The following is a 25,644-nucleotide window of genomic DNA, read 5'->3' as shown; positions in this document are numbered from 1 at the left end:
ATATTTACATACAATTCTTCTCACTTAACAGGGCAGTGACGTGAGAGAACCATACGCTCCCATGGCAAACTTCCCAGCTAACCACAGCCCAGAAGAAGGAAAAACAAAATACCGGCATTACCACACTTTTTCCAAATCCGGTTTGGGAAGAAAGGGCAGAAAGAAGCCAAACCTAACACGCAGACATGAACTCAGAAAGCATGAGCAGCATTGAGACAGACAGACATACATACAGCCAAAAACTGTTTTCTAAACAAAGTACAAATGTACTAAAGATGGGTTTCAATCATTTATTAGGTTCCAGAAAAAGTTACACTTCTTTACATACAGTTTATACAAACAACTAATCTCACTTCAAGGTGTAATTTGTGTTGATATATTAGTAAAACCAATGATAAGATAAAGCAGTATCAAGCCATAGGGTGTGATTCAACTAAACAAAGCCTTTCCAGACACTTTGCTTTTACTAGTGTTCCCAACATGGGCAGTTTCATTAATACCGACATGGTGATAATAAAATCATATGACGACAGGACACAAACAAAAACATACAAGGCTGTAACATTTAATTTAGGTTATATCGAAGTCTAAATTAAACTATTTTAGCATGTGGAGCTGCAGTCGATTCTCATCCAGTCCACCAAATTAATTGTTACTGGGGCAACAGGTTTTGGTCTTCCAGGCCTGTGATGACAGACTGATAACTACATGATAGATTCAAGAGGATTGTTCAAACAAAGAATGAAGAAATCAAACAAAAAACCAACATAATACATAAGGACAAGGACAGAGTGGTATCTTAAGACAGCTTACAAACACCAACCATCAGACTGGGAAGATTTGCTTGTCATGTTTCGATATTTATTCAATTAGGGGACAGAGCAGTAAACCGGGGATCCTTACCTACTCCAGCTGGAGCCACAGAAGAGGGAGCACGGTGCACAGGGGTTAAACATTCGTTTGACATTTTTATCGATATCCAGGGCCAGGCTGAGCGTAGCCCTGGCCATAAGGGGGGCGGTTGCGGGCATAGGGGTTAGCAGCTCCTGGTGGAGGGGTGACTGTGCTGCCGGGAGGAGGGGTGTATGCTGGGCGCGGCTGGTACCCTGGACCGGGCTGGGAGCTGGGTGGCAGGCTGTAGTTGGCAGGTTGTGCGGCTTGAGAAGTATAGTTTTGGGAAGGAAAGGATCCCGGTGGATACTGCTGTGGTCCCTGAGCTGAATGAGGGGGCTGCTGCCCGCCCTGAAAGCCAGGGGTAGGGGAAGGACCAGGGACAGGGGCCTGGGACGAGGGAGGGGCGTAGTTCTGAAACTGCGGCTGTTGAGGCTGTGGTGGGCCAGGCTGAGGCGCTCCAGGCTGAGGGCTGTATCCTGCTGAGAGGGAAAGATTTCAGTTAACTAGACAAATAAAGACCGTCACATTCAATAAAAAGCATTTACAATTTTCATCCAAAGTAGAATTTCATCGATAGTTAATAATAAAAACACTTTAGCAACTGTAATGAGTGACAAATAGTGAAATTATTCATTTAATCAACTATGCAAGTTGTTAATTTAGCATTTTATTTGAGGAATAAAGCATGCTCTTACCAGGATATTGCATACCATACTGTTGAGGTGGGGCACCTGGTTGTGTTGGGGGGTAGCCCCCTGGAGCCTGGTACTGTTGGTAAACCTGCCCTAAAAGGCACAAACAACATATACATATATATATATATATATGTTATAAAGTATTCATCAAATATTAGGTACATAAATTGCATTAGTTTGTTAATCATGAATTGGAAATATGGACAGGGTTTAAAACTAGGCAAACTTTTCCACTGAAAACACAGAGCAGCCACCTGTGTTAACAAGTCCCAGGTTTTGCCTGACGAATAAACACACTTGACAACAAATAACAAGCAAAGAGCTTGGGTAAAACGAGAGGGACACTCCAAGGTCTACTGGTTTCTCATGACATTCTGAAAGTGGAGTTTATTTTCTTTCTCTATAGAAGCATCAACACTGTGGAAAAGACAACATGTGCTCTGAAAACAGTTCCACATTGTATGAACTATTACCATACTATATCTGACCCAAGGTGGAGAAGAAAATCACATAAATAAAGACTAAAAGTAGGAGCCATTTATACATTGAGGCACTTCCAAAAGGACAATTTGGTGTTTAATATTATAGGATGGCCAAAAGTGGTATTGAATATCGGCATGGATCCAGAAAAGAATGGCAGAATATGGGATGGGCCTATAGATTCACATTTGTATTTAGACAAAGCTGTTCTAACACATTAAAAAGAAGTTTAGTTATAGGGAAATAGTAAAAAAAAGATAAGTTTTGTTTAAAAAAAATGTTGACCACTGGATACATCACTGTCATAAAGAGACTCGAGGTCTTCTGTAAAGAAATAGTTTGATAACCAATGATTTTCAACTTTCTCTGAGCTCAACTCTTAAATCTGTGACTACTTTTCTTAGGTCAACTAAATGCAGTAGTTAGATTAACAGACATAGAAATGGATAATAAACTCTCAAAATCAAGACATAGACATTTTTCTTCTTCATTAAAGTTAAATGAAACGCTGTATTTTGCCTACCATCCATGCCAGCAGAGGGCGCTTGTACTCCAGGATAAGGAGGCTGTGGTTGGGGCGGTACTACTGGCTGTTGAGCTGCAGATGAAGAAGAGGCGATGCTGTCAGGTGTTCCTGAGCGCTCTTCTGCTGCAACTGGGGGAGGAGCTACAACATAACATTCAAACAATGATACAACAAATGACAACACCCTGCATTTTATTGTGTACGATTAGCTTTCTTACCAGGAGCCTGATCTTCGCTCAGGCCAAAAGCTGAGATGACATTCTTGTTGACTTCATCTTGATTCTTCAGCGGGTCAAAGGCTGACATGCTGGCTGCACTCACTGGAGGTGCGTGTTTCACTGAGTGGTCAGCGACTACCACTTTGCCTTCACGACCATCTACCGTTTCTACAGAGGGAATGATATTTATGACATCTTTAGTTTCTAGCTTTTTACCCAGAGAAGAGTAAAGTCCTTCTGAAAACCCTACTTTTTAGGCTGAAGAAACAGAAATAAAGCGCTCTCACCACTGTGCTGAGCGGCTGGGGTCAGACCGGGCTCGGCTGGAGGTTCCAGGCTGTCCAAAAGGGTGTTGACTTTATTTCTAAGTTCAATGAGCTCCCGGCGTAGATTCTTCACCTGACTTGATTCCAAAGGCCGTGGTTGACCATTTACTAGAAAAAGGATCATCAAATTAAATAAAAGAGAAAGAAAGAGATGGAGAGCAACACATTTTATTTCAGGTCAATTTTGGTTATGGAAAATGAGTAGCACCAAATTGTGCATTAAAAATATATATATATTTAACAAGCACAAGAAGAGAATACATTTTATTTATCAATCTGGATTGATAAATAAATCATGACTGTTCATTAACATGCACTATCCTGACGAAATAAACAAATGATAATGATTTTTTTAAAATTAGCAACTACCAAACTACAAACAAACAGCTGTGTGAGAATGTGAGGTAAACTGGAAAGCAACACTGCCCTCGAGTGGCCAAAAGAGGTCAATGAATCTTCACAACTAACGTCATAATGTTTGACAAATACATCCAAATATGCAATAAGACTTACCAAACAAGGTCAGTTTTAATATCCTACTACATTGGATAGCAAAAGTGAGGTCTGAACTGTCGAAGATCGTAATGAGGTCATCATCTATAGAAAACAAAATAAAAAATAGGAGGAATACTGTAGTTAACATATTTCTGGATCAATTTAAAAAAGAGAATAACAAGCAACATACTAGGAGTGGACGATATTGCTAAAAATTTATATCTTGATTACTTTTGTTGATTGTATTTGCATTATCTCAATAATGATATTCAGAGAATATTTTAACAATGTATCAATAACAGAGCTAGTTGTGACTTGCAATTGGATTTGTGTTTAAGGTTTTGTACACGGTTCACATTTTCAAACACACTGACAAAAAGAAACAGGCCTATGAACTGACCGATAAATAAAATAATTCCATGTATTCTAGAACATGTTTGTACTGATCTAAACTACAGAGTGGCAGTCTTTATGTGCAATAAGACTGGGTAGTTTGTTATTGTATTTCAAAATTTGCAGCCTTAATCAGGAATGTACAAAATGTGCCTGCAAATGTCTTGGTTGAGGTTCAAGATTATCACAGAATGTGAAAGGATCATAAAATTCACCACAAAGAGCAGTAATATTGTTTAGGAGAATCCACTGGACCAGACCTGTGCATTTGCTCCAATTAAAGTGTGTTGTTTTTGAAAATAATTATTACTCTTGCCATTTCTATGTAATTATTGTCTTCACTATTGAAGAGGTGTCTGCACTTGTGTCCCAAGTAAAGATCACACGAAATGAATGAATTAATAGATTAAATAGCCGGTACAGAAAGTGCTTAAAATGATTGTTACTCCAATGACTGCAGTCCGGCTGATCATTGGTAATGTTCAAATAATAATTGCCCATCCCATCTGTAGTTTTGTTTTTTGTGTCGTTTGGTCAGTTTGAATCATACTAATTATAGATATTATAGTATAACTTTATATATCTCCAAAACAACAACTGAAACATCATAAATGTTTTGATACATCTCCCAAAACATATACAACACCACACCAGTACACAGACTCCAGACTTACCTTCATCCTTGTACTTTATGGTCACCTCGTCATTACTCTGCAGTTTGCCCCGAAAGACACGTTGCATCATCAGCACCAGCTCATCATAAGTGATGTCTTCATTGTGGATGGGAATCCGCCTGATGTCATCCCCTAACTGGGCTTTGATAATCAGTTTGCCGCTCAGATCCAGCTGGCCGTTCATGGTGAGCCTGTCCTCTTCTAACCACCAACGAAAGAGTTAATAGGACAAGAAGCAAAGTCCAGGCTTACTGTACAGCAGATGACATGAACTTTGACCCATAGATGGCATGTAGGCCTTCACTAGTGAACAACTCAGTCAAACAATATGGGAAAAATGTAACAAATGTTGAGGTTTTTTGAAATTCCAGATATTATGATTTGAGGAAGAGCTGCAGAGAGATGAGCAGCAGCAGCAGCAGCAGCAGCAAACTTTAGGACAATAACAGTGGAAACGCGGTTTCCTCGTCATGGCCGGGGAATAATTAGGTGGATGCTAAGGATTGTATGCTAACAATAGCATGCCATTTTGAAGACCATCGAATCCACAAGCTAATTCTGAATAAATTATGAACACGCTCACTGCTCATGGCATCCAGGTATCAAGTGTTGAGTCACACCGTCTTTAGGAGAGACAGAACACGCCTAAAGGAACAGTCGTGTGTTAATGGCGTATGAATGACATGTATAACCGTCTGTAAAAGGTCCATTCCTCAGACATCCCTCCTGACCATCTACTCAAAGCACTTTGGCTCCTCAAAGCATCTTTACCGTTCTATGGATCAGCTGTTCACACACAGATGGTGTTTTAACACATCTATAGATGTCACTGACAAACATGACACATGCTAAGTTAGCGACATTATCCAAACCTTGTGACGTATACATTCAAAATCCATGCAAATATACGTATACCATCTGAAGAACATTCATTTGATTAAAATACAATATCACATCAGAAACTATACTTGTTCGGGAGACATTTAATGTTAGCATTTGACGTTAGCTGTGTGCGAACACATTAGCCACCCAATGCTAACCAACGTAGATTGATTGCAATTGTAATGTAACATCTAAAACAAATGAGGTATTCACGTTGTATGTAATGAGTTATAAGTTAACTAGACGCAAACATTCACCTGAGTCAGACCACTTGACCACGCCGTTTTTCACAGGTTTCAGCTGTTTCTACCACAGAACCTGGGCCAGCATCAGGAAGTGACCAGAAGACTGTCGACGTCAGCACGTACGTGGCACTCCTCGTGCGCAGACGCAGTTCATTAAAACGATTTTGACAATCTTTACCAGTGATACTTTGTGTGCACTATTTATTTTATCTCTTTTTTTGGGGGGCAAATTATATGTCTTTATTACACAGCGTTTTACTTGGCAAGTTAAGTCAAACTATCAGCCTGGCTGGATTTTAACATATTGACAAACAATGCAAAGTATATACATTATTTTATTTCAATGTAATGTATACAGTACGATACAAGATTACAACGTAAACTACAAAATTTAATTTAAAAGTAAAGTTAGAAACAAAAACAATTTAATAAAATAGCCATGGATATCCTCAGGTTTGGTTATTTCTTCTTCTTCTCTTGTGTAGCACTAAACCATGAGTCCAACAGTTTTTTCATATAATAAAGCTGCCATGCATGTACTTGAACTGCAACCACCATGACAACGTACATAACAGTCACTGCAGAGAACCCAAAAATGAACCGGTAAGCCTTGCCATGGCGGTAAAGCTGCTTTGCAACAGGAAACATCTCCATGCCACCGTAAATTAGGGGTGCTACAGAAAATAGTCCTCCGCTAATCATGGATAAGACAAGATAGCTTATGTTATTCTTTGGAAGTGACAAGCTGCTACAGAGCAAAGGAAGAAGACTGAGAAGGTATGGATACTCCCATTGATATGGCTTTGAGATGGTGTCATGTGATACTAGATTGAAGTGACTAACTACCACTTGTCCTGCCACCAAGAGCCAGATTAGAAAGTGGACCAAGTTCAATTTCCTGACCTCCGATTTAAGGGCAGCGCTGCAAGAAATTAAATAAATAAATAAGCACACAGTGATCATACAATATATTGACTTTTTGACAAATGTTCAAGAAGGAACTGGATTTACCTCATCTGAAAAGGAGGGAGTAGTCTTTCTTTTGGTTTCTTGTCATTTCCATTCAACCCAGTTAACCTGGAACCTCCACGTGATGTCATGATGAAAAACCTATTAAATGAATAAATAAATAAAATATAGAAACGGTTACATGAAATTCGGAGCACTACGAATTAGGATTAGCAAACACTGGAGATGTGATAATCATGATACAACAATGTTTTACAACCATTTCAAAACAAGATGGATGAGTAAGAAGCGTCGCTGAAACCCATGAATAGCGAACCAAACACTCCAGCTGTTCAGCACGGATTATTTTGTAATAAACACGAAAACGTCGTAATACACAGTGTGTCACTTTAGCAGAAATATTCACCTGTATATTGTACCGTGCCAAAGAGCAGCTTTCACTTCGATTCAGACAAAAGATGAGAGGGAGGAGACGGGAAAGTCTACAGCGATTCACACTGCGCACGCGCGAAAACTCACCGGAAACAGCTCACGCTCAGCATCAGCATCATGGAGCTATTGTCCTTAAAAATAAATCTAAATAATACATCTAAATTCTTATTAAACGAATTGAAACATATTTGCTCACCATATCCAAAAGCTTAAACTAAAAGCCATAATTACTTACAAAAATGGTATGTCCCTAAATATTTTTGATGTATGAAATGTAATTGTTTAAGCTTAATATGGCCTGTTTTGATTTGTTTTGTTGTAAAAAAAAAAATCTTTACTACAATAAAGAAAGGGAAAAAATAAATATATCTAAGGATCTATATCAATTCAAATATATATGAAGTCAATGATCAGTGAATTTGACATTAACAGACAGAAAATGCATAAACAAATTAATAAGAACATCAATAAAATTCCATATAATAATCTTAATTAATCACGTAAGTGTTTTTTTCTTTTCTTTTTTCTGTATGTTAGTTATGGTGTTGGCCCAGTCCTTAATCATTGGTGCAGTTTGTGCAATAAATCTTTTTTTTGGATGGGCCTTTTCCCTGCGCCAGATGTATGTTTCAAAGGTATTCATTTATGTTGTCCTTGGGATGAGTTTTGAGGTCCAAATACATAGCTCTGAAATTGAGTGGGATTGTGGTGTCAAAAACTGTTTTCAGTGCCTTGTTAATTTCTGTGCAATACAGAACACATGTTAATGGCGGGCCTCCTGGTTTATCCAGCATTCAGAATTACCCAACATAAATTGAATTGAATTCCTTCCAAACATGAGATTTTGTGGTCCTCGTCTGTCAGACAAAATTCCCCTCTTTTTCCTTTCTAATTTAGATTTTTTTTAGTAGATTGGTTGTCTAGGCATTTATGCATTTATGCATAATGCATTTATATACTTTGGATATTATTCCGCTTGAAAGTTCAGATTTATAAGACTTGATAAAGATTATAATCATTACTTTCTTTTATTTCTTGATTATATGTATATATATATTTTTAATTGTATATACCTAAAAGTCTTGTCGCTCCAAGCCAAAGTCAACATATCAAAGATTTTAATTTGATTTCCTTTTATGATCTGGTAAAATATAAACAGATTAAACAGTTTACACAATTAGCAGTTCAACATTATTTTTTGCTCTTCAGCTTTTTGTTCAGGAGGGTATACATTCCTACCCCCCCTGTCCTGTTAGTACGGTTCACTTGGACAAGTGTGAACACAAAACAGCATGGACTCTCTAACATGTGTCAATCGTACAAGGTCAGGGAAATGAAAGTGGACTCTGCAATCACTGCAACCATTAAATCCAATGTGCTATTTTTTTTCTCATTGTGATTTATCTGACAGCTTCTCAAATAATAATACAAGTTAAAAACTTGTGATTTGGTTTAGGTTGATGGATGGCTTTAAACAAACAATGCTGTATTGTTATATTGTTATATTGTTGTTTAGTCAGAGTAGACTAGGCCTGTAGCAATAGTGGATTTTTAAGAGGTCAATGTAATTTTGATAATACTTTGTATAATGCCTAATGAAAACAAAAGAGACGTAAAATAGAATGTTTTATTAAAAACAACATACACACTATTAACAAATCACAAAATAATTATGACAACGTAATGACACATATTCTTTGGTTACTTTTGGTTACAATACCATATTAACGCCATGAATAATAGAAGGAGAAATACTATGGATTTATTAGTTTGATTGATTTTTATTGCATTTTTTGCAGATTAACTGTAAATAAATATACATTGCAAAGTTCTAAATATTTTATTGCTCATTGTTGACTTAAAACTCTATTTTCAGCACTGATTAAGTGACAGACAACAACAAGGATCAGATGCTTATTTAAACATCAGGCTTGTTCATTGGTTGGATGCTTTTGGACAGAACTTATTTTCTGAGAAAACATACGTTGTGCTCACTGTGTTAACGTTCCATTTGCATATCAATTAAAATGTAATTTGTCTTGAAAACCTGTTAATATCAGGTAGAGAGTCAATTTAGAGAATAATAATATATTTACGAATAATTTACAAGTCTCCACCACAACTCCTCTTTATTATGCAGTCCTTTGGAAATCAAAATTTTCATTCTATTATTTTACATACTCGTATTTGTAACCATATCCTATGTTCTTGTTCCCTTTTTAATTCAATTCAATTTATTTTTGTAACGCCCGAAATTACAACAGTGGTTGCCTCGGGGCGACAGTGAAAAAATAGATTAAACAATGTTCATAGGGACTTGGCAATGTCCCAGCATCCCGTGTCCTTAGTCAAATGTCCCAAGCTCCCCTGTCCTTAGACCCTCCTTCTCGGCCAAGAAAAACAACCAAAGTACTTTCCCATAACAACAAACATCTGCCACCTTCGCAAACTTTCACAGTCTCCTCCTTATCTGGGTAGCTGCCACTTTTTCTTTGAAAATATTGGGTGCCAGCCAAAATATCTGCAAACATTTTAAGCCAACATGTCTTTCGGTCATTCTGAAGATATTTATTACCCTTTATTTAAAAACCTAATCTGATTTACGTCTTTAATTTAAACATTTGTATGCAATTTAGTGTACAAACATAGCACATGGTTTTACATAGGATATAACAAATACCCAGAAAATGACGAGTGCACGTACTCCCCTGCATAAAGTCCTGAAGCCTGTTCTGAAGGCAGCTGAATATAGACAGTGTCCCCTGGTTGGAGAGGTAGTACTGCACTTCCAGATGCTTGATCCAGAAAACCCTTTTTATATTCATCATACGTATACATTACTGGTTCATTGTTCCTCATCAGGGACACCCACACGTTGGCTCCTTTGCACTGAACATGGTAGGCAAAGTAATAAATACCTGGTAACTCACAGGTGAAAACTCCAGTTTGGGGATTAAAGTTTTGCCTTCCATTGTACAAAAGCCTATCAAAGATCACTGGACTGCCCACTGATGGAAAAGGTGTTGTTAGAATTGCTGTGAATGCTGGCATTTCCAATCCACTAGCTCCCATAACCTCTGCTCCATTTGTACCATATTTTCCTTTTTTGCCATAACCCCCAGCCTTCACCCCATCAAGTCCAGGTCCCATCTCAGAGAGTACTCCAGCCATGTCAGGTGCTAATCCAGGTTCTCCGGGAGTACCTGGTGGCCCTGGTGGGCCAGGCACACCTGGTTGTCCTTGGGGTCCAGCTTGACCATCTTTTCCGGGGGGGCCAATTGGGCCAGGCAGACCAGGACTTCCCTCCCTTGCAAATCCTGGTGGACCAGGTGGGCCACTCTCTCCTTTTGGACCAGAAACTCCAGGTGGTCCAATTGAGCCTGATGCACCATCTATTCCTGGAATTCCTTTAGGACCTTGAGGTCCAATCTCACCAGGCAAACCATCTAGTCCATTTGTTCCAGGAAACCCTTGAGTGCCAGGCTGACCAGGAAGTCCTTTGTGTCCACTCTCTCCTTTCACACCTGCTGGTCCTGGTGGCCCCCTTGGTCCTGGTTCACCACGATCCCCTGGAAGTCCATCCCTACCAGCCAGGCCAGGAGGTCCAACATCTCCCTTGGCTCCATTGAGACCTTTTGGTCCTCCGTCTCCGCAATCGCCTTTTGGCCCAGGTGCACCTAGACCTCCAGCAGAACCCATGGGGCCTTGAAGACCTGTTGTACCCTTTGGTCCTGGAAGCCCAGTCATACCAGGAGGTCCTGAAAGACCTTTATCTCCTTTTGGTCCCAGTGATCCTGGTGGCCCATTCATACCTTTATCACCTTTTGGTCCTGGAAGTCCAGGTTTACCAAATCCAGGTAGTCCCGGCTTTCCTGGTAGACCGGGTGGTCCTGGGTGACCTTTAGCCCCTGGAATACCTGCCTGTCCAGGAAGGCCATTTGAGCCTGGCTTTCCTACGCCAGGTAAACCTTGTGGGCCTGGAGTTCCAAGCTCTCCCGGTGGTCCAGCTGGTCCTTGCAGCCCAGGATGTCCTTTTTCTCCTGATGGACCTTTAGGTCCAGGTGCTCCATGTAGCCCAGGTTTTCCAAAACCTGGAAGTCCTCTTGGTCCAGCTGGTCCTGCTGGCCCTGGAAGTCCTTTATGACCGGGTTGTCCCGGCATACCGGTTCCTTTGTCTCCTTTGGGTCCTGGTAAACCTGGCAAGCCTGGAAGTCCTTTGTGGCCTGGTTCACCTTTGGGGCCTGGCTGGCCTGGTAATCCTGGTACACCAGTTTTGCCTATTCCTGGAAGCCCAGGCGGTCCTGGTGGGCCTTGGGGTCCTTGCTGTCCTGCTGATCCCATTTCACCTCTAGGGCCGATTTCTCCTAGCATTCCAGGCTCCCCGTCTGCTCCAGGTCTGCCTGGCAATCCCTGTGATCCAGGTTTGCCAATTCCAGGTAATCCTGCTGGACCAGATGGTCCTGGTCTTCCTTCAGGTCCTGGTAGTCCATTGCCTGAAGGCCCAGGAGGACCTGGTGGCCCCTCTGGTCCTGGTGGCCCCATTGGACCTGGTTCACCCTGAGGAACTCCCTCAGCACCACTGGGAATGGTCTGACCTGATTGGAATGAAATATAAACTCTGTCATATCCATGTTTACTATGTGTTATAATCTACCAAAAAATACAGAAAACCTCAATACCTTTGTCCTGTCCACCATTAATGGCACCCCCATTTTGTAGTCCTTTGCCCTTGACTGGCATCTGTGGCATCTCCTTCCGATAGTGCGGGTACTGCATGTAAGGCATCTCTTTGCCCATGTACTGTTGCTGAGGGAAGCCCTCCTTGCCCATGCCCATATGTTGGTACTGTTGTACTGGCTGGTATTGTTGAGGATGTTGCTTGTAGAATGCCCCATTAACGCAGGTTAGGACAGCCAGCTGCAGGGACAGAAAGAGGGGGGCAGGGAGGGTAGTCATGACGAAGGCCTGTAATGAAAGCATACAACAAAGTGTTTAAAAACTGTTTTTTTTTTTTTTTTTTTTCAGGTAAGGGCATTATGTACCTAAATGTAGTAATATGTATAAAAGAAAAGAAAAGTGGTCCAGTTTTTAGACTGGGATAAACACTTCCCCCTTATGAACTCTGGACTCGATGGACTCTTTATTTTCCATCCGTTCCCATCTCTATATGCTTGGTATTACATCAGGACCAACTTCTAGATCATTTTAGCAGTAGGGGTGGACAACATTGACAAAACAAAATATCTCAATATTTGTTTGGATTATCTCAATGACAATCAGATGATATTATGCTCATATGTCTGAAATGGGCTAAAACATGTCTGCAAATGTTGTTGAGGTTCAAGTGTTGCATAAACAGTGAGTGGACTCTAAAACTAAGTACAGAATTATAATTTTACATAAATATATTTATAAATTGTTATTTTGCAATATACTTTTTTTGAAGATTCTTTGACAGAAAAGACAGCGTGAAATGGGGGATGAGAGCGAAGAAAGGACATTCAGTATTTGAATCGACAACACTGCGGCCGGCTGCACTTGGAGCCTGGCATACGGTGCCTTAACCACTCGACCACTGGGTAGCAATAATAATATTCTACAACTATGCAACTAATACAATATTATTACTTATATACTGACATCTATCCAGACTTATATAAGCTCTATTGATCCACAAGGGAAAATATATAGACCCTGTGGCTCACAAATGTTTAGTATTAGTTTATTATTTTTCAAATTCAAACACATTAATCTTATAAAAGAGAAAGTGCTTTTGCACCAGATCATGAACAAGTGCTCAAAAGGTAAAACATTACATAGTTCATTAATAGTTACAAAAATCTCTAAAAATGTTCCTATTATATCAGGTCATAGTGAAACAAACATTAAACTATTTACTGATGTTCTACAAATGCAAACAAAGGCAGGAGACAGTGGCGCAGTTGAAGATCAAGAGTAGTTTGTGGGTTTGTGATACAGTATGCTATTTCTATTCTATTTATTTTTTACCCAATCCAGAGACACACAGCGGATGCCTGTGAGCCTTGCCCCATTTCTCATCAGACTGGTGATTTTGACATGGTTGTGCCACTAACTCCCCTGATCAGAGTTTGTCTTTGAAAGCAGCCCAGTATAGCATCCACGGTAACAAGTCAGACACGATGAAGAGGCCAAAGACCTACTTCATTCAAGAAAAATTATACTTATTTTTAACTTGGTTGTATTGAAAGAAACATGGTCAAGTCTAACTAATAATGTATGGTGTATGGTTGATGTATTAACGATATTGCGATCTTGTTTACAGAACATTTTGAGAAGCTATAAATATTCTCCTGCCTAACTTAGCTGCCACATGTCAGAGGTCAAAACAGATGCCTTTTAGTTGTAAACAAAGCAAGTTGCCATGGTAATTGGCAAGGGATGAAAACTCTTTCTGTCTTTCTGCCTCACTCACTTGATGTGATTTTCTTTAAAGCAGTATTGCATGTTTGCAGCTGAGTGGTCTATTCATAAAGTACGTCCACTTACACACTCAGACACAAACATTAACTGGTAAATTCCACCTTACAACTTGTTATGAGAGAAAACGGTGAGAGAAGGGACTTCTCTCACAGAATTTACGCGGTATATTACCAGTGTCATCCATTGCTCCGTACCCAAACAGAAGACAATATTTTAACACAAAAAAGAATCATGGTTTCATATGGAAATGATGAAATGCAGCTCCAGTCATATTTCACCACATGTTGCAAGAGGCATTCTTCGACCCATGTTTGCTTGCTAAAGTCATGTGCTCTATTAAATGTGTGATTTGTCAGTGCTGCTCCAGACAGTTCAGAAAATAATCAAACTTGTAAGCAGATGTTTCCTGGACCACTTCCAGATGTCTGTCCTTTTGACATCTGCAACGATAACTCTTTGAACAGACAGCTAGTGCTAGTTGTTGAAGGATTATGATTCTCATCAATAGTGTCGTGACTGGCATAATGACTATATTGACTTAATGTTCAATATAGCAAAAACAATATTTTTGGAGCTCTATGTTTATTGTGTACATATTTATTTCAGCATGCGGGGAAATTGAACTTTAGAGGTATTTTTATGATTTATATGATGATTTCAATTACGTTATTAACACTAATTAACTATTTATATCTTTAATTCTGCTTTTTGTTTATTGAAGTTCATGTTTGCAATATATTTTATTATTCTGCTTTAGAGTTGTGAGTGCAACAAATTAATTCCAATATGATAATTTATCGTGATATTTTCTGTAGAAATATATTTCATATTCAAACTCTGTTATGGTGAGAAGAAGAACCACATACCAAAACCCAAACATACACAAGCACTCATGTACTTAAATAATGCACAGAATTACTACATTTCAGAAAACATTTTTATTCAACCGTATTACATGTTCTCCTTAATAACTTTATAATAAACATGTTACGACAACAATACTGAAGGTATCAAATACCAACAGCAGTACTACAAGTTTGGGCAATTTATTGTACAATTGAAATATTCTTAGTCTTAACTGTATTCATATTTCAGTGGATACATTTGTTTTGTACAATACATTATTCATTTAAAGATATATTGTGATGGATTTTGCCATGAGTGCAGGAGACCTGTTACACAAATACACCTGGAAGAAAACACTGGTGTGAAATATACTCAGAATAATAAATATTAGTTGTTAGTCTGGCTCCACTGGTCAGACACATCTGTCTCGCTGTCTGTCTCAGCGAACAGAGAGCTGACTGTTGAGGCCTGTCTTCACCCTCTTTCTAATTCCTTTCCTTTCTGAGCGAGTGTGCCCTCCTGCCCTTCTGCCCTTATCCCAGCAGCCTCAAGCATCCCGAGTCACTGACCTACGCCACTACATGACCTTGTAAAGTGCAGTGAAACTCTGCAGTTTACTGTGTGTTGCTACATTACCATGCTAACAGAACACCAACTATGAACAGAACATAGTGGAGCAAGTATGAGTGTCAATACAATGGCTGTTTCTCAAATGTAAGGTACCTGGCCTTGCCTTGTCTTTGAAGTGGGACCTCCAAAGTCAGCCTCAGTCCAAACTGACAGCTAATGGAACAGGCTTCAGAGGGAACGAGCTGTCACACAATAATGCATATGATGGTCACAATATAACACTTGAATACACATCGGGGGTCACATATATTCTGGGGGGTGTCTTATTTATTTAGGTTTATATGATAGGGTATGTTTCATAAGCTTATGTCACACACTACACATTTTAGCAGGGGATGATTCTCAATGTCTGTCCCTATTTGGGCTTTACTATAAAATAAAAATCAACACAGTATTAAAAAACGCAATGTATTACAAAAGAGAACATCATAAATATATAAAAAAATAGGTTTACACATCTGACCTGAGTTCTCATTTGGAAAGGACCCATATATATTTTAGATATTTTCAAAGTATAATTTTTAGTTTGTATCAAACAATATGATAAATTAAAGCAGTACAGGTCCATGCACCTTTTTCTAAAATGATCATAATGGTCAGTGAAACAATTAGCCACATGCAAACACGTGCCTCAAACAAGTGCCTCTGGAGGACATGGTCATTTGAACACAACTGGGCAGTTAGTGATGACCTGGGGGCCTAACCATGCCCAAGATCAGACCAAGGCAAGGCACCTTGAGAAACAGCCAATATATAAGAAGGACATTTGAAGATTAGATTAGATGGAAAACAACAAAACTGTTTCTTGAATCAAATGCCTACTTCTATCAAATGCCTAATTCTATAACCACAAGTGTCCTCGCTACTTAAACCACTCCTGCTACTACTCATTTTAAAATATACTGTACCTACAAAGGATACAAAGTTCATTCTCCGCAACATTCCTTAAAGGTGCATTTTGTAACTTTTCTGGAGGGGGGCCTACTACTTGCTTGTCTGCATGGAGATATTATTTCTTTGCCAACAATGTTCCACAGTATGGTATTAATTGTATCTGTTTCCAGATAGAAAACAGGCCAAGTCACAGGTCTGATCTGTGGAGAGGTGAATGCATGCATGTACTGTATTTCAGGTGATTTTAGGGTGATAAAAACACCTGTAATAGAATAAATTTAAGATAGATATGCAATCCTGACAATGTTTTTGATGACTACTAACTCTGAAGCTTTTTCTACTATAGATAGATAAAGTTGTACTGTGGAACATTCCATGCAAGGCAATAGCATCAAGACAAGCAGGTGATGTACTCCCCATCCAGAAAGGGTGGTGCTAATTGCATTATTTAACTCTGTACAGCAGTATATTTTATGCTGGGGTATCTTGGCGTGTCTAAAGACATTTGTGGGCCATAGTTTAAATTTTACCACAAAGCACACCTCATAAAATTAACACCTCCTCAAGTCACGCTGCAAACATTCTCGCCCAAACAAAGCCAATATAAAAAGCAAAAGATACACATAGCGCCCCACAGCTGTGCAGCTAAATAACAACACTGTTTACTTCTTCCTGCGTCAGTCTTTTGTCCCATACATTCCTATAGTGGCGCAGAATAGAGCCGACTACAGCAGCAGCTGCAAACAAGCGGGCGCACAAGGAAGGTCAATGAAGGGCCAATGTACTCATGCAATATATTATGTAAAGTGAGGTTCAATTTACAGTGCAGGCGAGTTTGGGAAAGGTTTGCATTTGAATCAAGAGCATTGTAGTTGTAGTTACAATGGTGGAGTCGCAGTTGTCATAGTAATAACAGCAAGCAGCAGCAAAGATCGTTAGAGCCAGCTGTAGCAGTCTAGTATGATGATATGTTTCGCACGTGACCAAAGTACTTCAGTAAATGTTCAATTGGGATGCTATTTTATATCATGGTATTTTTTCTCTCTGTGTAGATTGGTTTAATAAACACATAAGCTCACAAGACCAATAATCTGTGCTTTATTGTGACAAACAGCAGCAACAGCAACAACAGCAGTGGTAGATGGAAGTGGTAGAAGAGACATGCATGTGACCAAAATGACTTCTTGTTTCACACTCTCTGATGAGTTTCAGGTACAGAAAATCCCACCATTGAGCAGCTGAATATGTGACGTTATAGTCCAGACATCAAGCGGATGTGAGGTGAGAAGAATCATAACAAATCATATCAACTGGAGCCGGATCTGTTCAGGGCTTGAAGTTAGTGTTTGCCTGGAGTCTCTTCTCACCAAACTGCCGCCCTTTCCTCTAGCCTCAAACAGTTTACCTCCAGCCATTAAGATGCACAACACGGGGACATGCATATTTGTCTTCACTCCAACCATCCTCACACAGACAGGTATAGAAAATGATTAAGAATGGATCCTGTGCATGCACTGGCCTGTAGCATGCTTTATAAGGTATAATCTGTGCAGAGGGATGCCAAAACCTTAGCTAAAGGCCATACTTTAACATTTTAATGGATCCTACACCTGCCAATGCATTTTATACTCTTTTATTAAGTAAAAAGTCAAGGGAGATCTACTTCAGTATGAGTAGTGACGTAAATTATCAATTAGAAAGATTTTATTGAACATTGCATTGAAAGCTTGCTTCTAGTTGCATTTTAAGTTTGTGCTGTGAGAGTAATATTCAAATTTGCATTTATTTCACAAATTATTGTCGCATATAAACTAAATAAGGATTAAAATGGCGCTGCTTACCTTTGAGAGTGGCCGTTTAAGATGTAAAATGACTGCAGCCTCACCCCCAGACAAAGACAAAACACTGAGTGAACCCCTAGATGCACACCTTGTAGTTTAAGCTTATATCTGCTGGTGGGCGGAGCCTCTGTGGGTGGGTGGGGAGCACAGAGGTATAGAAGGAGTGATGGAGGAATGGGAACAACTCAGCTGAGAGCAAATAAACCTCCCAAACCATAATTTATAGTGGTAAAACATGCTCATATGCCCCAGCTGAATGGTCAGAGAGGCAGTGAGTGGCAGACTGGCAGGAACAGAGGAATGTTTGCCTTGTTGTGTACAAATGTCATCTGGTTTTAGTCATTAACAACTAAAAGGTGCACTCTGTAACTTATCCTGCCACCTGTTTGTCTCACTTGCAATATTCCCCAGTATGCCATTAATTAATTGCTGTTGTTTTTCATTGCATGAGAAAAACATACATTCTTTCCCTGAGAAGGGTCGCCCGACCATAGATCTGACATGTAACTTAACTTAATGTCACCTACTTGTCTTCATAGACACAGATAAGATTCAGGTAAGTTTCAGGACAGGGTAAAAGGCCTTATTGGGCAGGACAGTGTAATGGGAAGTGGGGATGGGAGAGGGAAGGACATTCAGCAAATTGTAAGAGCCAGAATCAAACTCACAGCTGGCTGCACATAGAGGCCGGCACACGAGCTATCCACTCTGCCACCGAACGGCACAGTTACGAAAGCAACCGCCAAACAATTGTGGATTGGACTTTATGTGAGAAAGTTTATTTGTTGGTGAAGACGTCTGTCTGTGAAAGGGGCTATGCAAATAAAATGTACTTTACTTACTTAAGGTTTAATGTCAATGTAAACTTTACATTGGGAGATTTACTGATCGACCTCATTGATCAGTCAAGATCTTAATCAAGTGTCAATTTGAATCACCATTGTGACCAACAATAATTATAATAATAATACCAATTAGAAAAAAATTATAAGAATAAGAACAATGATAATAAGAATATATGAGATGTCAAGTATGTCTAAAAGGTATTTAGGCCTGGGATTTTATATGGCCGTTTTTTTTCCATTGATAGATTGGACCAGTGTTGGCTGTTGCCAATCCACTGTTTTAAATCATTACTTCAAATCCAATACATTTGGCACGGTAGATTTAATAGCAGCGTTTCCATTACACATATTTAATACCTTTGCTTTTCTATGTCAAAGCTGTCATTGCGTTTGTGTGTGAAGTCAGTATGAAGCTTAATGACAATCTTTTTACAATAGCATTCATTTATATAGGTGAATGCTAAAAATAACTCAACACATTTAACATTCTGTGCAGTGATTTTATTAGTCTGTCCTGACAAACTCTTTCCAGGGCAGTTTGACACCTGTCTACAACAACTTACTCACACACACACACACACACACACACACACACACACTGTACTGTGTGTGTCCATTGTGACTTGTGTACACTAAATGACGTTTTAACATTTCTGAACAGTGGCTTTTAGTGTGTGCAGGTTTGTTGAAGGCAGCCTTGTCAGTGCACGTGTGTGACTGTACATGATGGGCGTGCGTGTGGGTCAGAAATGGCACTCTGGTGTAAAAGAGTGGATGTCCTGTTCCAGCCACAGCAGGTAAGTGTCAGCTTACTCAGCGTATGGTCCTGTCTCAGCATCTGTCACCGTTTGGGATGAGGACTGATGGGAGGATGTTGTCATGGTCTCTCCAAATATTTCTAACGTGTTAAAGATCATAATAAAAAAACAACAACGGGATTGTAATCATTTTATAATATCACTGCAGTGTGTGTTCAATTTCTTTTAGTGTTAATATTAGCAGTAATCAGAGAAAATCGCAGTATTAATAGTGGTGCTATAAAGTTGCTATTTACACTATGTAGTAGATTAAAACTTGATTTGCCTGGAAAACCAAAGTAAAGACGTTTGTACCTGAGTATCCATTCGTTACTGTGATTTAGTGTATGTCGCTGCCTCAATTGTTACTCTGGGTATACAAGGCATAGTTTAACCAGTAAGTGCTGAGTTGTGATTAGGGATGTCATAATATAAATATTATATGTCACAATTGTGAGAAGAAACTTCATTATTTCACCATTATTTACACGTCCAATTCCTCTAGTGGGCTCACTGACTTTATGAAATAACACTTGTAATGATAAAGTGATGTTAAACATAAACAGCCAGGAATCTTCTATATATGAAGATGTACTTTTCTAGAGCGGAGATTTAATTGAAATGACTGAATTTGCTTCCAAAATGGTGATAATAATAATGATGATACAAAACAACTTTTTGTATTAACTGCACTTTCACTTAAAAAATGATTCAGGCTTCGTAACAACTTAATTAATATCCTAACCTAACCCTTAATTATTTTCTTTTTTTATTATCTTGTACCATAACTCCTAATTACTAAGCCTGAATAATTCTGAATAAACTATTCAGTTCATGTTTTACTAAGGCTAATTAAGGTGTAGATATTATAAAGTAATACGGATTTTATTATGTCTTTTTATCACATTTTCTTTTCTCCAGTGGTGATAAATTGGTTCAGTATTCTGTTTCTGATCTTTTCCATTATATTACACTGATATATTACAGCATTTTAAATGGGTGCTTTATAAATGGACACGCTCAGCTTCCATTACTGAGGTCCTAAGCTAATATAAAGTAGTAAACCCAGCAGGCCCTGTCCATAGAGGCTCGCACTTGGAGTGCTGGTGTGAAAGGTACACGTCGGCCAGGCTGTAATGAGCTGTGTGCGTTTGCTCTTGTGCTTCACTTCTCTTCCTCCACCATTAATGAGGCCTCAATGGGCTCTGCAGCAGCCTGCCTACACCTGCAGCACAGAGGAGGAACCTTAGGGTTACATACAAAACCTATTTGACCTCTGCCTTTACCAGCGATCATGAGTTTAAATGGCTAAGGTCAGAGATGTGTGTTAAAACAGACAGCTAATTAGTGTTACAAACATTTCAAACTCAATTTTAATGCCAAGGAAAAGACTCAATACTCGAATCCAATGCCAATACACAATCATAATAAACCACTTAACAACAGAATGTTATTTTCAACATTAAAAGTAGTTTCTTTAATTGTTTATTTTAGTATGGATTCTTGAAACGAGTATTTAGTTTGAATACAGTTGTTTTTTTTAAACAAACAGATTGAACAATTGAACCATGTAAAGCTTAATGCAGTATTTTAATTCTGTTTCACGTAAAGGGCACTATTTTATCTGTATTATCGTTTCTAATCAAAGTTGCCCTGGGGCAAATTGATAGTTATGTGTCAGGTATTTGCAAACAGGCAGAATTCAACCATCAACCTTCTGGTCTTGGAGTGAGTCCAGATCTGTCTGTGCGAAGTATGTACTATTAGGCCAAACGTGGACCATGTACAGTCACTGAAAGGATCTAATTATTTTTGATTTAGCCCCGAACTTGCTAGATCCTACTAGATCCTACATCAGACCTGAGCATTTGTGGCTCCAGGGGCCAGATGTTTTAATTCGGCCCCCTCAAGATTTTAGTTTCTATTTTTTAACTGTCTTAGATATGTAACATGTGTCTGCACTTGTGTCCTTAATAGAGGTTACGTGAAGCAAATGAAATAATCGATTCAATAGCCTATATTTTACAAAAAAAGTGCTTATAATAAGAATTTGTAACACCAATTAACGCAGTCTGGCCCTCCACCACTTAACTCGATCCAAATATGGCCCTCAGAGAAAAATAATTGCCCACCCCTGTCCTACATCCTTCTAGTCCAGGTCTGTATACATGAAGTACACACTGGAGCCGTCTAGTGGGTGAGGTTAAGGCACCTTATTATCATATTTAAGACGTAAGAAGCTTCACTTGTGTTCCCAGCCGGCCACTTCATAGGAATTAGAAACATGTGTTTGACTCTATAAAATACTCTATGGGAACAAATTGAAGACAAACCTCAGCCAAGTCTTAGTCTAGATCTCCTACATAAACAGTGCTATCACCACATACTTTGCATTCACTCTCCCAAACATAGAAAAGCAAAGTTTGTAAGTTTACTTTTGGTCCTGAGAAAGTTTATGATGCATATTACTTGAGCTTGAGCCAGTGGTGAAAATCGGACTTGACATTTGTATATTCTGTTTGTGTGCCAATTGACCACTGTAGAGTCAGATGTCTTTACCATACATAGTGAAAATAAGTATTAGTATGATCAATCTGACAAGGTAGTGTTAGTATTTAGAGTAAGAACAAGGTCATCAGTAAAATATGTTGTGTTAACGTGGCTCGGTCCACTTCTGTCCCAACAGAACCCTCATCATTGCCATCACTGTATTTACAGAGAACTTCAGTTGTTTGTACCTGCAGTAGCCAGCTGTGTATGTCGTCCACTGCACAATGCCACAGCAACTGGAAAATATTTGCTCTTTTAATTTACATTTGATAGTACTAAGGGTGGGACTGACGGCCCATCACCGCAGCTACTCTGAAGAATGTCTTGATTGTAAAAGAATAGCAACTCGTCAGATTTTTAGAGGAGTTTATGACATCTAAGATTGTCCCAGCATTCTTTGCTCAGGCCTTCTTCACCATGAGGTAATCCAGGAGTTTACTATGCAAACAGAAGTAAACATCTATGTCATCTCACGCACAGAGAACAGAGACAAACTGTAACACAGCAGAGGAATGTTTATCAGTCATCGAAATACATCCAGTTTTCCCCCTTGTTCCTTTCTTTTAAAAATGAATGCTAAAAAGTGGAATGTAGAAACACAGACTTGTGATCACTAGTTTTACATAAATGCATTTTTCTTGGCAAAAGTATACTTTTGTAATATCCGATGTATGATTTTCAGTGCTTTCAGTTTTAGGATGCCTTTTTGAGCTCATATCAGCTAAACTCAGGGAACAACGTTGATTAATGGACAATGTCCCTTTTCAAATAAATAAATGAACAATAATAAAAAATCCTCTGGTTATCCTGAAGACAGACATTGCATCCACAACCCTTACAAACGAGACACAACTAATGGAAGCCGACATGTCTTCCACTGCAGCCACGTTGGGAACAGTGCAGCACACAAGGAGGCCAGGGGCCGTAACACACTATCGTGTTGTAGAGGCCAAATTCAATTCAATTGTTGTGACATGACTCATTACTTGCCGTAAAGGATAATGATAATGCAAACTACTTACATAAGACTTACACTTTTCTCACAAAAGTTACTATTGTCCAACACTCACTGTACATGTCTCTTTCATTGAGCCTCAGTCTTGATGTGGCGTTTTGTGCTTTGAGAGTTTGCTGTGAATGTGCAGGCCCCTCTCACTCACAGCGGAGCTTCACAGTGCAGTGTCGAGCAGGGCCTCTTACCTGTACACATAGACATGCACTAACAGTCCCCATGTCTCTACATGTGACAAACAAACACCAGTCCTCAATCCTTCTCTCATGCAGCAGAAACAGTCACACAGGACGTCAGGAGGGACACATGACATCACTGCCCCAAGAGAAAGAGCATATAGTTTACAGGCCAGCTAAAGTCAGAAGGAAAACAAGTATTCAGCCAAATACAACAATTCATGTGACATGAAAAAGCAAACCATTCAATAGAATATCAATAGATCACAATGTTTCTCTGTGAGAACACTGAGAACCAATAAGAACCAAATGCAAACCCATTTTTTCAAATATACAAATGCAGCAATATGCAAATCCTACGTTACAACCAAACAACCAGCATCAAATATAAAGTAGGCTATAATACACTGCTAAGGCATTTTCTTTTCCATCACTAAAACACTGTAGCATATACAACACCAGATATAATTGTCTTTTCATACAATTATTTTACCCCGTGACCTTCGTGAGGTTCTGGGTAATAAGTAACACTTGTCTTTACTGCACATATGTTATTTTGACGTCTGTGGTCCATTTTGTGGATGCGATTGTATGGTCACATCTACTGGACAACCCAAAAAGACAGTCACACCCCAGTTCAACAGCATTTCCCAATGCACCTGCAGCCACAAACTGGCACCAGACAGAAGTAGAGAGATGAGCCAAATAACACGAAGACGTGCTGTCTGTTTGGAAGTCTGTAGCATGTAGTCGATGTGGAGCCAAGACACAAGACACTAACCAAAAGGCTGGAACACTTTCCTTCTATGGTGTCATAACCGTGTCCTGCCACCTTTACGCCATTGCAGGAGTAAGCACTCTTTCTACTGCATTGCACACAAATGGTGTCTACTTTGTTTATGTTTGCCATCATCACTATATTCAGTCCTCTGTCAAATTTAGAGATTTTGTTTTAGGAAATTAGAGCATTTTTAATGCATACATGCACATTTTATTAGGATTTATTAGGAGGACAAACGGATGGAAATTAGCCTTCAGCTACAATCCGGTGTGTTTCATTCTTTTTGTGTCATGTCTGTTCATTAACATGTTCTGTCCCAATCAAATACATAATAAAATATGAAAGGGTTTAGTAAGAAAAAGGGTTACTCAAGTTGAGCGCGAGATGGCACCAAATTCTTCAACATATCACAACCAGAGGCAGGTCAAAAGAGATCAGTCATTTTTTAATCTTCTTGGATGTTTTTTACAGCCCAACAATAAGCAAACATATATTGCACAATCCTTGCAAGCATGCAGTTTATAATCCCCGTACCTATGTGCAGTTTCAACAGTATGTACATTTGTTTGGTTGTTTATTTTTCTATAGGCCTCTTTTCCTGAACCAGGTGCAGCAGTGTTTTGAGAATGAACAATACTACACACCTCCGTCCTGATGCATTCCATGTACTCATATACACTTTATGCCATATAAATACATAATATAATCTGAGACTCACATGTTGTCCAAAAGTATGTGTTATCGGCAGTGCCATGTTTCTGTCACATTGTGAGGGGGTAAAGGATTAGGCCATAAACACAGGTGCTTGGTGAAAAGCATCATGGGTATTCTGCAGTGAGGTGCCAGTATGTCTGGAATGCTCATGGGGTCTCTGTTGACCTGGAACAAACAGATGTATGCTGGGATTGAGCATATGGGGACTATACAAGTTTGGCTCCTGCACTTTGTCTTGAACCTGCCACAGTCGTTACTAAAGTGAAAGGACCTGAGGGCATGAGGCTCCGCCATCTTGTTTACGCCCTGTGAATGACAAATCCACATCATTGTAATGAGTCTCAATATAGAAACTAGGTCCAATCATGTCAGTTGATTGCAATAAATCTGTACTGTACTATAACCCGTCCAGAAGGGCTTGCAAACATGCTTAAACATATAATATATAATGGGTGGGTACCCACCAAAACAAATCTACTTTGCTCTACTCAAAACTACGTTTTTACAATAGATTGCACTATAATAAAGTTACTATTTCCCACCCTGATCCCAAGACTTTACAGAGCTTTGACTATATAGTAACATATCATATATTCAGACTGAAGGAACGGGATATGTGTTTTTAAAATGTTTATTTTTCCACTCTCCACTTCACTTACTGAAAACATGCATTGACCTTTTTTTTGCTTTAAATGAATAAAAGGTACAAGTTAAAATACACATATACGATATACATCCATCCTCAGCAGATCTTTTTGATAAATGGACAGAAGCACCTGGTTTCAGCCAAATATTTGAAAGTGTGCTGATTGAACTGCTCTGATGAATGAATGAAGACATCTTGGGAGGCCTGTGTGAGTGAGAAAA

At 39.1% G+C, this 25,644-nt stretch overlaps 3 protein-coding genes across 8 annotated transcripts; all 3 read right to left on the bottom strand.

Moving 5' to 3' along the window:
• Positions 1-276: 276 nt before the first annotated feature.
• On the bottom strand, positions 277-5,979 carry tfg (trafficking from ER to golgi regulator). Of its 6 annotated transcripts, none has more exons than XM_072444791.1 (8): positions 5,841-5,979; positions 4,702-4,902; positions 3,653-3,736; positions 3,101-3,247; positions 2,814-2,981; positions 2,593-2,736; positions 1,590-1,679; positions 277-1,373 (listed from the first exon to the last, which is right to left on the bottom strand). In XM_072444791.1, exons 2-8 carry the CDS (start codon positions 4,883-4,885, stop codon positions 970-972), a joined length of 1,221 nt encoding a protein of 406 aa, XP_072300892.1. In that variant the 5' UTR covers positions 4,886-4,902; positions 5,841-5,979; the 3' UTR covers positions 277-969. The 6 variants fall into 6 exon arrangements, with proteins under 6 accessions (XP_072300892.1, XP_072300894.1, XP_072300891.1 ...); XM_072444793.1 differs by having other exon boundaries at positions 4,702-4,899; positions 5,841-5,971; XM_072444790.1 differs by having other exon boundaries at positions 4,702-4,897; positions 5,829-5,961.
• A 170-nt stretch (positions 5,980-6,149) lies between these two features.
• Positions 6,150-7,311, bottom strand: jagn1a (jagunal homolog 1a). The gene is made up of 3 exons (XM_072444051.1): positions 7,204-7,311; positions 6,840-6,938; positions 6,150-6,750 (listed from the first exon to the last, which is right to left on the bottom strand). The coding sequence occupies exons 2-3, from the start codon at positions 6,926-6,928 to the stop codon at positions 6,288-6,290; spliced, it is 552 nt and encodes a 183-aa protein (XP_072300152.1). The 5' UTR covers positions 6,929-6,938; positions 7,204-7,311; the 3' UTR covers positions 6,150-6,287.
• Positions 7,312-9,282: 1,971 nt separating this feature from the next.
• col8a1a (collagen, type VIII, alpha 1a) lies at positions 9,283-17,972 on the bottom strand. The gene is made up of 4 exons (XM_072444789.1): positions 17,903-17,972; positions 11,909-12,194; positions 9,635-11,824; positions 9,283-9,444 (listed from the first exon to the last, which is right to left on the bottom strand). Exons 2-3 carry the CDS (start codon positions 12,183-12,185, stop codon positions 9,888-9,890), a joined length of 2,214 nt encoding a protein of 737 aa, XP_072300890.1. The 5' UTR covers positions 12,186-12,194; positions 17,903-17,972; the 3' UTR covers positions 9,283-9,444; positions 9,635-9,887.
• Between the last annotated feature and the right edge of the window lie 7,672 nt (positions 17,973-25,644).

This window comes from Eucyclogobius newberryi, unplaced genomic scaffold (genome assembly GCF_026437365.1).
Source record: "Eucyclogobius newberryi isolate DKJ021-1_F unplaced genomic scaffold, fEucNew1.0.hap1 SCAF_14, whole genome shotgun sequence".
NCBI lineage: Eukaryota > Metazoa > Chordata > Actinopteri > Gobiiformes > Gobiidae > Eucyclogobius > Eucyclogobius newberryi.
The sequence above is the reverse complement of the archived record's forward strand: the minus strand, read 5'-3'. Positions and strand labels throughout refer to the sequence as shown.

Bases quoted from the DNA above. Each gene is read 5' to 3' on its own strand.
- tfg (XM_072444791.1), bottom strand. From the start codon at position 4,885: ATGAACGGCCAGCTGGATCTGAGCGGCAAACTGATTATCAAAGCCCAG. The intron at 3,248-3,652 runs GTAAGTCTTATT...TCCTTTTTCTAG, and splicing joins ATTAAAACTGACCTTGTTTG to TAAATGGTCAACCACGGCCT. The intron at 1,374-1,589 runs GTAAGAGCATGC...TTTCCCTCTCAG, and splicing joins GTATGGTATGCAATATCCTG to CAGGATACAGCCCTCAGCCT.
- jagn1a (XM_072444051.1), bottom strand. From the start codon at position 6,928: ATGACATCACGTGGAGGTTCCAGGTTAACTGGGTTGAATGGAAATGAC. The intron at 6,751-6,839 runs GTAAATCCAGTT...AATTTCTTGCAG, and splicing joins CTCCCTCCTTTTCAGATGAG to CGCTGCCCTTAAATCGGAGG.
- col8a1a (XM_072444789.1), bottom strand. From the start codon at position 12,185: ATGACTACCCTCCCTGCCCCCCTCTTTCTGTCCCTGCAGCTGGCTGTC. The intron at 11,825-11,908 runs GTATTGAGGTTT...CATTCCAATCAG, and splicing joins TAATGGTGGACAGGACAAAG to GTCAGACCATTCCCAGTGGT.